The following is a 13,442-nucleotide window of genomic DNA, read 5'->3' as shown; positions in this document are numbered from 1 at the left end:
CCGGCGGGAGAGGAGCCCGGACACCTGGCTTGTTTCCCTGGAGAGGATCCCGCTCCGCCGGGTTACCATGGAGAGGATCCCGGACACCCGGCGGGAGAGGATCCCGGACACCCGGCGGGTCACCATGGAGACGAGCCCCCTCCGCCCGCCGCCCGTCCGGCCTTCTCCGGAACATCTTGTGCAAGCCCTGGTCCTGCAGCACTTTGGTCCGCAGCCGCTCCAACCGCACAAACTCCTCCTTGGAAAGTTTACTGTTGATCTCGGAGAAGGAAAACCTCAGCGCTGCCATGTCGAAGATGAGCCAGGCTACGGAAGCGGCGAAAATCAAGCCGAGGACCCTGCCGCTGCCGCGGAACAGCCTCTTGACTCTGTTCATGTTCCCGGTGGACGGATCGCATGGATTTGCAGCCGCCTGTTGCAGCAACTCCTCACTCTGCCTCTCTTCCTTCCCCGCATCCAGGGAAGTTGGCCTGCCTGCGTGGCATTCCTTCAACGGCCGCGGGACAGTTTGCAAAGGGTGCAATTATCAAGGCGCACCTAGCACCTTCCAAACCCAATAAATCGCTGCTGACCTAAGTGTGTAAAATATTGACTCTGTTTTACAAATTGCTCTGCATCAGAAGACCGGGTGTTTCCCTTTTAAGGTGCGCCCCAGAAAGGTCCACGTGTCAATGCTAACGTTGCATCCTTCTTGCTCGGCGCCGGAATCTGTCCAAACTTTTGAGAGACCCAAGGAATTGCAGATGCTGGATTCTTGTGCAAAGCACAAATGCTGGAGGAACTCAACGGGTCAGGCAGCATCTGTGGATGGGAATGGACAGGTGACGTTTCAGGTCACTTTTGTTTGGTATGAAACAAAGTATTCATACCAAACAAAATAAATACTTAAATGTTTATTCAGTGACTATTTCATAAATGCCTTTGCGAGCCACGGGAATTCAAAATGGTTTAATACATCTTAAAGTCCTAAGGAAATCTTGAGAAAATAAAGTTTTAGCAGCTTAAGAAGCCCTTCACTGTTTTACATTCATAGTGAGTAAAAAGAGGAAAACAACAAGTAGTCGATATTCATGGTAAGTCCATAAATGTTTGCTGACAATAATGAGGCATAATGTAGAATTAGGTGTTCGATTATTGTCGCATTTGAACCATAATTTATGATTACACAGTATTAATGTAAAAGAGGGCATTCAAAGTGTGCAATTACTTTGCCATTCAAACTCAAACGTGCAGGTTGTTTGCAGCATCGGCATATCGACTTCCGCACCTGGTCGTTACATCTTGGCATTGAGTCACGCCTTGCAGCCAATGATCAGCTGGGATCAGTGGGCTGGGTGTGCACCGATCAAGTTAGTTGGAGAAGTTCCCCGATTCATTCTGACACTTCTATCCCAGGTGTCAATACAGATCTTTCCCATCTAACGAGGAGGGTAACTGTCACCTGTATCTGTCTACCATCTAGCAAAAACAAGGAATTGCAGATGCTGGTTTACAAAAAAACAACATAAAGTGCTGGAGTAACTCAGCGGGTCAGGCAGTGGAGGGAAATGGATGGACAATATTTCAGTTCAGGACCTTCAGACATTTCTGCCTGACCTGCTTAATTTCTCTAGCACTTTAATTTAGATCAAGATTCCAGCATCTGCAGTCTCACATGTCTCCATTTGACTGCTCCACTGCAAAATATCTTCAAAGTATGTCTACTTTGAAGGTTTTTTTAAATTTCAGAGGTACAGTGTGGAAATAGACCCTTCGGCCCACCGATACCGCACAGACCAGCGATCACCCTGTACACTAGCACTATCTTACACGCTAGGGACAATTTACTATTTTACTGAAGCAATTACCCTACAAACCCATACGTGTTTGGAATGTGGGAGGAAACCAAAGCACCCAGAGAAAACCCTTGAGGTCACAGGGAGAACGTACACGGTCCGTACATGTGGCAGAAATTTAGAGGGAAATTAAAGGAAAAGCGGAGACTTCGAGGTTTGCTTCAAGAGACTTTATTGCATGATATCATAGAGAGATGGCCGTAGTTAACTGTTCACCAGTTCTCTGACTTTGCAGCAGATTTAGCCAATACGGTGCAGTAAACAACTTTTTTTTGTTATTTACAATTATCCTGTTATTACTATCTACTACATGGATACCAATTATTTTATTAGTCATAACACACTTTTTGTTTATGTCAATCTTAATACGTCAAACATAATAAGGGAGTTCGGTATTCCGACTCCGCATGCCCAGGTCATCCGTCACTCGCTATAAACATTCTCGGCTTCGTTCGCTTTTTCTTTATAGCGAGTGCTCTTTGACAATTCCTTGCGTTTTTCGAAATACCAAACACGCTTATACAAGGGCATCTTGACATTATTCTATCTCGTCTTTCATATAACCATATAACAATTACAGCACGGAAACAGGCCATCTCGGCCCTTCAAGTCCGTGCCGAACACTTATTTTCCCCTAGTCCCATTTACCTGCACTCAGACCATAACCCTCCATTCCTTTCCCGTCCATATACCTATCCAATTTATTTTTAAATGATAAAATTGAACCTGCCTCCACCACTTCCACTAGAAGCTCATTCCACACAGCTACCACTCTCTGAGTAAAGAAGTTCCCCCTCATGTTACCCCTAAACTTCTGTTCCTTAATTCTCAAGTCTTGTCCTCTTGTTTGAATCTTCCCTACTCTCAATGGGAAAAGCTTATCCACATCAACTCTGTCTATCCCTCTCATCATTTTAAAGACCTCTATCAAGTCCCCCCTTAACCTTCTGCGCTCCAAAGAATAAAGACCTAACTTGTTCAACCTTTCTCTGTAACTTAGTTGCTGAAACCCAGGCAACATTCTAGAAAATCTCCTCTGTACTCTCTCTATTTTGTTGACATCCTTCCTATAATTTCAAGCAGACCCACTGCCTCATCTCCGAGCCAAGCATAAGCTCCCATTCCATCTACTATTGTAATCCAGCATTCTGTAACTTCACTGAGAAAACAGGCTTATCTCTTCCTTATCTCTGTCGCATTCCCATACAAGAGAACAACAGGTATAATGTCAATTCTAGAAGGGATAATGCGTCTGAAACTTATTTTGCCAAATTCCCATGATATTCTGTACCTGGTCAACGAGAGATGCCAATTGCCACATCCGCACACTCTTTCGTTTCCTTGTTCAATTCCGACCAAAATTAAGTAAGAAAAGATTTTAATTTTTTCTTCCACAGTAGACAGCACCCATAGTCAGAATCGAACCCAGGTCTCTGGTGCTGTAAGGCTGCAGCTCTATCGCTTTGCCACTGTGCTGCCCCTATCTCCTCTGTCCACAGGAGTTTCATGAGACCCTCACTCACTGCTACCTCTCTGTGATTCCTGCCACTCATCCATTTCCTCCACAGAGTTGGAGATCACAGGGTCTTCAGGGGCTGTGGGGGTCATCATTCTCCATATAAAAAGCAAAGATCCTATAGCAAAGCAAGATAGTGCACTTGACGAAAAAGACGTAGTACGGTCATGGGCAGATTCATGGGTAATATTCGACTCCATTACCATAACCGGCTTCCGTTTCCGCCATCTTTGTCCGCCATAGCTGAGCAAAGATACTAGTGCGGAGACAGAAGTCGGTTACGGTAACATCCTCGCAGAAATCAAAGATCTTTGGTGAAAATCTTCTCCTCATTTTCTCTCTGCCTCTCTGCCCCTCTGTCCCTTTAAAGAGACTCACTGACGGGGGTAAAGAGGGCGGGCATGAGATCCGAAGCTGAGAACAGACGGCCCTTCGGTTTCTTCCCCCATCACGCTCGCTGCCCAGCTCCCAAACTCCGGACCGGTCTGCTCTTCATTACTCCTCTGTGTCGCTGACTGTCGGATATTTATTCTTCTTTCTGCCAAAATGACTGAGCGCTGGAACGGCTCTTTTGTTCGGCTCGCCCCAGTGCTGCAGCAGTTTGGTGGGGGTCGGGCTCGTACTCCAGTGGATTGGAAAGGTCTCCCCTTTTACACTCCCGTGTGGGCACAGCCTCTTTGCCCTCAGTGCCCCCTCCACCCTTGCACAGTCCGATCCCAATCTCGGGGCCTTGAATCCAAAACATTAAAAAAGAAAATTAACAGAATTATAATTTATTCACATGTTAATCATTCACAAAAATTATCAGAATTATGAATCATGAATCTAACACTATATCACACACACAGACTGTTTCCCCGCAACGCTGATTACACTGCGGGAGGGATATACCAAAGATCCTATAGCAAGCTATAGGATCTTTGGGATATACAAAGACGGGTCCGGTCGGTTCGGGTTTACTGAAATGGCCGACGAAAAGGCTGACGTTCTGCTCCGTTGCGTACTACACGTCAGCCCAATGGTTGTCGCAGGAGTGCACTATCTTGCTTTGCTATAGGATCTTTGATAAAAATGTATCGAGCCCATCTGGAAGTTATGCATCATTGCCACTTATGCCACCTGGTTTAGACTTGTGTGAGGTAAGAGCATGCAAGCCCTGTCAAAACGCTCAATTACTCAAATGCGAGCTTGAAGTGTTCTTTAGAGTTTGGCAGATAATAATAATAACAATAATAATAATAATAATAATAATAATATCTTTTATTGTCATTGCACATTAGTGCAACAGGATTTAGTATGCAGCTTCCAACCGATGTAAAAGAAAAGTAAAATAAATAAATAAGCTGTGTGACAGACCATCCGAGGGAGACAGTCCAGGGGGGATGGGGGGCACTCAGCAGGGCCAGTTCAGAGCCGCTATAGCTCTGGGAATAAAGCTGTTTCTGAGTCTGGAGGTTCGGGCGTAGAAGGCCTTATAACGTCTGCCGGAGGGAAGTAGTTCGAACAGTCCGTTACAAGGGTGTGAGGAGTCTTTATGGATGCTGACGGCCTTCCTGAGGCACCGTGTGTGGTAGATGCCCTCCAAGGCTGGTAGCTGTGTCCCAATAATCCTCTGCGCTCTGTGGACGACGCGCTGAAGAGCTCTCCTCTCCGCCTCCGTGCAGCTGAGATACCACACAGAGATGCCATACGTTAATATGCTCTCTGTGGTGCAGCGGTAGAACGTTGTCAGCAGCTGTTGGGGCAGACCAGTCTTTTTTAATGTCCTCAGGAAGAACAGTCGTTGCTGTGCCTTCTTGACCAGCACAGCGGTGTTGGTGGACCATGTGAGGTCCTCTGAAATGTGAGTGCCCAGAAACTTAAAGCTGGACACTCTCTCCACACTTTCCCCGTAAATGGAGATTGGGGCGTATTCTCCATTATGGGACCTCCTGAAGTCAATAATCAGCTCCTTGGTCTTGGTGGTGTTTAGTGACAAGTTGGAGTCAGATTGCAGTCAGAATGATGACTCAATCAAGTTTGTAAGACCCGACCTGTACCCCACAAAGCCATGCTCACAATCCCTATTAAGCTGATGCTTTACCAAATGCGAGTAAGCCCTATCAGTAAGAATCTTCTCCAGTAGCTTCCCTACTACTAATGTAAGGTACATGAGCATATAATTTGCCGGCTTGCACTTCTTAAACAAATGCATTGGTGGTTCAGTGCTACAATTTTCGCCTGCCACATGGTAGGCCTGGCCGATGCAACAGTGGTTTTTTGGGGGCACAGTAGCATTGGGTATCATAAAATGGAGGGCAGGTGGTTGAACTGGTCAGTGCTAGCAGTTTTGTTCCATTATCATAAAATTGTATCCTTCTCATTTCTTACTCTCTTTGTATAGCTCCATGTCAGTTTAGCTGCAGTGCTATTCCTCCCTCCCATCTTCACGGACCCATCCTTCTTTTTTTCAAATTCTTCTGATCTTGTCCATACAAAACCGGTGAGGGGTACTATCCCATCATATTCAGATTCAATCTTTATTGTCATTGTGCTGTGTACAGTACAGAGACAACAAAATGCAGTCAGCATCTCACCCAGAAGAGCAAACATAGAATAATGAACATTAAAATATATATATGTACAAACAGTAGCAGTAGTGCAATTTTTCTGGGGGAAGGAGTGTCCGGAGGGGGGTGACTGGCAATCACCAAGGTGCTGAGTTAAGTAGTGTAACAGCCGGAAGAAGCTGTTCCTGAACCTGCTGGTCCCGCAACGGAGAGACCTGTAGCACCTCCCAGGTGGGAGGAGGGTAAACAGTCTGTGGCTGGGGTGAGAGCTAGTGTTGCAGTGGTAGAGTTGTTGCATCACAATGCTAGAGACCCGGGTTCGATCCTGACCTTGGGTGCAGTCTCTGTGGAGTTTGCACATTGTGACTGCTTGGGTTGCTTTGGGTGCTTCGGCTTTGTCCCACATTCCAAAGATGTGCAGATTTGTAGGTTCATTGGCTTCTGCGAAATCATCACTATGTGTGTAGGGTAGAATTAGTATATGGGTGATCGCTGGTCAGGGCGGATTTGGTGGGCTGAAGGGCCCGTTTCCATGCTGTATCTCTAAACTAAACAAAACTAAACTAAATAAATGATTGGCTATTCGCCAGTCCTCTGGAATCTCATCTGTAGTTAGAATACTACAAAGATCTCTGTCAAGGTCCTGGCAATCTCTTCTCTTCCCTCTCAATAAAATAGGATAGATCCAGCAGGCCCGAGGAGCTTGTTTTTCAAGAGAGCCAACACTCCTCTCTGATAAGAACATACCCTAGAATATGATCAAACCCCGCACTGATCCCATGATCCTCCATGTCCTTTTCTTTCATGAATGCTGATGCAAAGTACTTGTTAGTACCTCGTCACTTCCTCTGGTTCCACGCGTAAATTCCCTCCATGCCCACTCAAGACACTCTCCCCAGCCACCTTGTTGTTAATATATGCATAAAATACTTCAAGAGTCAAGTGTTTTATTGTCCTATCTCCCAAACAGAATAATGAAATTTTGACTTGCATCAGCACAACAGAATATGTAAACATAGTACCCTGTAAACCATTTAATAAACAAAAAAAAGTTCAGTTTTATATATATACTAGACCAAGTGGGACCCGTTGGGTCCCTGTCACAATGGGGGGGGGGGGCTGGTCCTCCAATGCAATCCGTTCCCTCAACGCAACATTCGACCACTCACCCATAGCCCCCACCAGAGGCCTGGTCCGCCAACGCAACCCGTTCCCCAACGTAATATTCCACCACTCACCCGTTCCCCAACCCTAATAATATTACACCACTCACCCGTTCCCCCAACGCAACCCGTTACCCCAACGTAATATTCCACCACTCACCCATAGCCCCCAACTGCGCAGAAGCTGCTCATTTCCCCTTTTTCACCCTCCCTCATTTTAAACTTTATAAAAAATGCAATTGCACTTGCTTGGGCTGGCAGGACTCTGTCCTGGGATAGCAACGTTGTAGCGAGCAGGGCTACAATCCCAATGATATATTCCTCAGCTGTAAGTGCCAGTGCAAAGGGAAGACAGTTTTCTCAAATTGGGGTTTTTGTAAATGTGAAAATGTGAATAACTTTTAAAATATAACATCAATCTGAACGAGTCTTGATTCACTACACCACATGACAATGGCGAGTAAGGTGGTGCAAATCCTGTACCGTTTTGGCGTAGTGCAGGTCATGAAAAACACGCTCACAAACAAACATGCAAACTCACACACAAGGTGAGAGTTTTAGTAATATAGAGATAAACCAACGCCGGTCCTGTTTTCTCCAGCAGGGCAGCAATGATGTTGTACTTGAGGCAGGGGCTGTCGGGAGGGGGGGGGGGGGGGTGAGCGTCCTGGAGCTAGGGGCGGGGGTGGGCTTAAGGTGGGGCTGGCGGGGGGGTGAGCATTCTGGAGCCGGGGGAGGGCTCTATTGCGGAGGCAGTCGGGGGGGGGGGTGCAAGCGTTCTGGAACCGGGGGGGGGGGGGGGAGAAGCCGTGGTTACCCGGCGTAGCCTCTCCCCGCCCCGGGTCCCTGCATCTGCTCCAACCCCAGCCCAGGGCCCGGGGGGAGGGCAGAAATTAAAATAGAAGGAAACTTATCCGTGGAGATGTCGGGTCGCCGTTGTGACAGGAAAAAAAGCTTGGGGTCTGAAATTATGCTAAGTAAGGTGGGTCCTAAGTTAGGACCCATGGGATGTCCTTTGTGTCGCATGTCAAGTAAAGACGGGAAGTGAGGGTGGGGCAAGTGGGGGGCGCTATTTTATTTTATTCACATTTAAACGTCAATAACTCGTAAAATATATCATCAATATGAACGAAACTTGTTTAATTTACATCACAGGACAATGGTGGGTAAGGTGGACCAAAAATTGTAGAGCTATCATGTACCGTTTTTGCGCAAATACAAACCGGGCAAACAAATGGACAAACAAACAAGATGAGAGTTTTAGTAATATACTAGACCAACGCACCCATTCCCTGCCCGTAGCCCTCACGGGAGGCGTGGTCCTCCAACTCAAGCCTTTACCGAACGTAAGATTCCAGCACTACCCTTGCCTTCCTCAGCAGTAATCTTTAAAAAAAAATTCCAATTGCACTTGCCCTGCATGTTGCAATAGCAATTCGCCCTCCCCCTGCTAGTCGAGCCATTGTGACGTAAAAAAAATCCAATTGCACTTGCCCTGCGTGTTGCTGCTAGTCGAGCCATTGTGATGTCATCAGTTGAAGCTGGTCGGTTTGAAATTAAAGGTATTTTGATTTTTTCAAACTTTAATCAGTAATGTCGAGAAATAAAGCATAAAATGTCCAGTGAAAGTGATCTCTGCCTAGAGGGGGAAAATGTGAATCAGAATATGTAAAAAATCTTGTGAAAGTTGGCATTTTTAAAGCTTTAATCATGAATAACGTGTCAAATATAGGATCAAATCCTCACTGAGGCTGGTCTCTGCTAGCTGAGCCATTGTGACGTCATCATTTGGTGATTTTAATTTTTAAGTCTTTTGACTTTTTTAGACTTTTAATCAGTAATGAGTCGAGAATCAGGCTATTAAACCTGGCTCGGACAAAACGTTGATTATTAATAACCAATTATCTGTTATTTGCATTTTATCATTTTATTTATTCATGTGTGTATATATTTATATTACGGTATATGGACACATTGATCTGTTTTGTAGTAAATGCCTACTATGTTCTGTGTGCTGAAGCAAAGCAAGAATTTCATTGTCCTATCAGGGACACATGACAATAAACTCACTTGAACTTGAACTTGATAAGTTGAAAAATAGTAAGATTAAACGAGAACTTACCAGTTTGAAGTTTGATCTTTATTTTATGAGGAGTTACGATGAGGGATTACATGAAGAAGCCCGTTCAGCCGCACGTGCGTCAATCTTCAAAGCAGCGGTGTGAAATCACAGATAATAATAGTGACTGAAGTATGATAGTAAGATGAAAGAAGACTAGAACTACCAGATGATCTTAATGAGGGCTGGGAGCGGAGGGCACGTAATCCCTCATCGTAACTCCTCATAAAATAAAGATCAAACTTCAAACTGGTAAGTTCTCGTTTAATCTTACTATTTTACTTCGGAGTCACGTGAGTGACTACGTGAAGATTTCAAAGCTCTGTGATTTCATGCCGGGAGAAAAAAGTCTACACAACCACAACTGCCTCATTGACAAATGAGGGAAAACATTCATAATGTATACAGTCATGACATAGATTTAAACATGCTGATGCTGTTAAATAAGCAATAACAATAGCCACATCTCTCATCCGGATGGAACCTATAACAGAACATAAAATAAATTGAGAAATACCCCTGGTCTGGCAACGGGTTATTATAACATGTTTGAAATATTGTTCGTTTGACCACACTACAGCCGTTAGGATGTGGTCCAGCGGAACGTAATTAACCCTTGCTGCTGCTGTTATAGCAGCCCTGGTGGAGTGAGACCCGGATCAGTATCTACTCCTGCATACCTCAACTCCGTTTAACACCTGGCTAGATCTGAGCAGATAGGTTCTTATAACGTCATTTGTAACTAACAATCATATTAGCTCAGAGTCTCAAAGGCTCTTGGTGACCTTGACGTATTGTTGTATATGTGTGTCTCCACATAACGAAAGGTCCCTGGGTATGTCTTGAACTATTTTGAGACCTGACACCCCTACAGCCCTGCTTAAATTAATTGTAGCATAAAATACTATGCATATATTTGCAGATGTAATCATCCTCTCCTGTCACAATAATGTAGCGAGCGACCTTTGCGCTAACCAGCGCCAGGAGGATAACTACCTAATGAGGTCCGATCAAAGCTAAGAATGTAGCTGGAACCCCCTGGTTAAATAGTGTCACACAATGTCAATCTCCCATACTGCATTGTACTTGTCCTGGGAACCCTGTGTAACAGATATCCTTTACTAACTCGATATCCGAGGTGAACCCAACAACTTGGACCTCATTAGCTGCAGTAAGTCTGATGGAAAACCCCTTGGCACAGTTAATGACCCTATAACTCAATATTGTCAAATTGTTCATTTAAATGAACTGCAATAACTCAGAATCTGTACCATTTTAAATGTAACATGAGCATTAAACAAACACTTCCCATCTCCTGAAGCAGCAAAGTACCGCTTTTTGGTGCCATTCCAGCTGTGAATATATACAAAATAGGCGTGACAACCCAAGCCGTAAGCAGTTTATTGAGAATCTGTAGAACATATATTGATTTTATCATGCAACAGCTGATCTCTCAAGCCACAGGCTGAACCAGCAAGTTACGTTTAAAATAACCATATAAGGTTGCATTATTATTATTCCCAACGAATCGGGAATCAAACTGCATAGGCCAATTTCACAGCTGGACCTAAACCGACTCTTGATGACTCTATTTCAAGACCCGACTCATAAAGCAAATTGGAGGAAGACATAAGAGACCATTCCTCATGCTTGTAGCGAGAATGTATCTTTCGCCACTGTTATGCCACACATTTTGCAACCTTTGAATTAGCATGAAACAACATATCTATATTCGGTGTTGCATTGAATCAGAATTTCATAAATACTGTGTGGACCAACACCCATTCTGTGTTGTCATTGATCTGTACTTAATGATACTCCAGTGGCAAATGAGATTATGTACCTTTTACCGGATCTTTTACCTGATTGCACCCTCGTGCTTATCATATGCCACATCATAGTGTATCAACATGAAGTTGAGCATGCACCTATGCATATTCACTCAATCACTCTTTAACCCATAAAATGCACAGGGTCTATAGATAGTTGATACCAATACTGAAGAGTTAATAACTCATGCAAATCTCCTGCACCTCCAACTAGCGGTGACATTCGCATTTTCCCACCTTAAGCCATAGCATAATTTTGCAATATAATGACATATTTATTGATCAACTACTGGAGCAATGCTGAATACTGTTTGTCCATCATAGTGACTTTAGTAGCTTCAGCTGGTAATAGCAATGTTGTATAATCAATGACCTTCATGGCCCTTATAGTCTGCCATTAAGCATGCTGTCAGTTCTCCCACTTGCACAGCTACATCACATCTATTACATTGCTAGTTAGTCTAATGAATAGAACTGCTTTATAACAACAAGGCTGTTCCAGGTTTCTATTGACTCCAATCTGTTGCCCAGGGCGGAGTCACAGGTCAATTATCCATTTGATAACAACCTAATTTACCTGGATAGGAGAGAACAATTTCTCAAGTAGCTTGAGACTGAAACATTGGATTTTAGCCAAATACAGCATCAAAATATAATCCAGACAATACATCACAAGTGTTTTTGAACTCTTGAGTAGTCCTTTGAATGATTTATTATCATACTGTTAAATGGCCTCATCATAGCAATGTCTTCAAATATCTCTGATGATCATTGTACATGGAAAACCCTATGAAATCTGTTTGATCACCCTTTCATAATGAACAGGCCACGCCTGCCATAATTTCGCATCTGCCCTGAACGGCAACTCTGGCCCGGTTTTGATAATTCTCACATGTCCCAAGACAACTCTTATCATAATTCTGACCTTGCCTTGAAAGACAATTCCCATATCTCCGAGCCTGTCTTGAAGACAAACCTGGCTAAAATACTGGACCTGGCTCAACACTCTTCTGGCCAAATTCCAACCTTCTTGGAATACTAGTAATGTCCAGTTTACCTGGTTAAAATGCCTCTGAGCAGATGACAATGTCTCAATTATTTGTGTATTGCACAACCAATTGTAAATCTTACCAACTTGTTCGTGGTCACTTAGTTGTAGAGCAACTCTGGTCAGCTTTAATGCTGCTACCAGCGTCAGTGAACCGCTTCCTGCCGATGAAGCCGTGGAGTGCGTTTTCCCCTAAACTATGAATCCTTACTCATCGTTGGCCTAATTGGTCCAACAGTTTATGCTTCGTCCTTCAGATTTTGCCTGTGGAATAGGTCTTACCTGAATAGAAGATTCGGCGGGTGGCTCTAACGTCCCCTGATAGCGGTGTTCATTGCATTGTGTTGAGATGACAACCTTGCTGCCAGGAATCGTACCTCTGACATGTGCCCTTCATCCCTTGAGGTATGCTCCACGCTATACCCTCAGCCTCGGCATCAGATTACACTGACCCGGCATGTTCTCCTCTTCCATAAGGGAGACATTAAGCAGCCCTACTGCAAGGCGCTGCTGGCATGACCTCTCCAACAGGCCCACCCTTCAGGGTCAGAAAATGTCCCGGTAAGCTCACCTCCTCCATGAGGGAGACATCATGCAGCCCTTCTACAGGTGCTGCTGCCATACATTTAAGCAGCCCTATTACAAGACGCTGCTGACACGGCCTAGAGCAATAGGCCGGCACTGCCATAGACTCGGCATCCCCATTATGCAGCCCTGTTACAAGGAAGCCTCTGGAACAAGAGGTTCCTGCAGGGAATAAAACAGGTAAGAAAACCAAGCTTACCTGAGTTTAACTTTACCGTGCTGGAGAAGCTCCTGCTGCTCCAAGCGGCCGCCTGCACCAATGCGTCTGACGTAATGACGCACGTGCGGCTGAACGGGCTTCTTCACGTAGTCACTCACGTGACTCCGAAGTAAAATAAAGCATGAAATGTTCAAATAAGGTGATCCCGGCCTCAACGGGAAATATGTCAGTCGGAATATGGAAAAATGTAATCGTTACCACGTGTTTTCGCGAAGATGTAAACCAATGCCCCCATGTAGTTTAGAGCTTCTTTGGAGGTTGTAGTGTTTAATAGCCTGTTGGCTGTAGGGAGGAAGCTGTTCCTGAACCTGACTGTTACAGTTTTCAGGCTCCCATATTTTCTTCCTGATGGCAGGAGTGAAATGAGTGTGTGGCCAAGGTGGTGTGGGTCATAGAAACATAGAAAAAATAGTTGCAGGAATAGGCCATTTGGCCTATTACAACCAATTCACCTGGTTAGTCAGTACCCGTGATGGACCGGGCAGTGTCCACCTCACTTTCTAATCTCCTTCATTAATGGACCTATAAAACTGCAGCAAGTGAGAATTTCAATGTTCCGTTGCCGGTAGATATGACAA

The 13,442-nt window shown here is 44.7% G+C and overlaps 1 protein-coding gene across 4 annotated transcripts in view; it reads right to left on the bottom strand.

The window, feature by feature from the left end:
- The window catches only part of LOC116975242, a 28,156-nt gene extending 27,437 nt beyond the window's left edge, over positions 1-719 (bottom strand). For 2 of the 4 annotated variants that reach the window (XM_033024071.1, XM_033024072.1), the window contains exon 1: positions 1-719. In XM_033024071.1, the coding sequence (XP_032879962.1) occupies positions 1-376 (376 nt within the window). In that variant the 5' untranslated portion in view covers positions 377-719. The other 2 variants (XM_033024073.1, XM_033024074.1) reach the window with 1 other exon arrangement.
- Between the last annotated feature and the right edge of the window lie 12,723 nt (positions 720-13,442).

The sequence above is a fragment of the Amblyraja radiata genome, chromosome 7 (assembly GCF_010909765.2).
Source record: "Amblyraja radiata isolate CabotCenter1 chromosome 7, sAmbRad1.1.pri, whole genome shotgun sequence".
Classification (NCBI taxonomy): domain Eukaryota; kingdom Metazoa; phylum Chordata; class Chondrichthyes; order Rajiformes; family Rajidae; genus Amblyraja; species Amblyraja radiata.
Note: the sequence above shows the minus strand (reverse complement) of the source record. Positions and strands in the feature narration are given on the sequence as shown.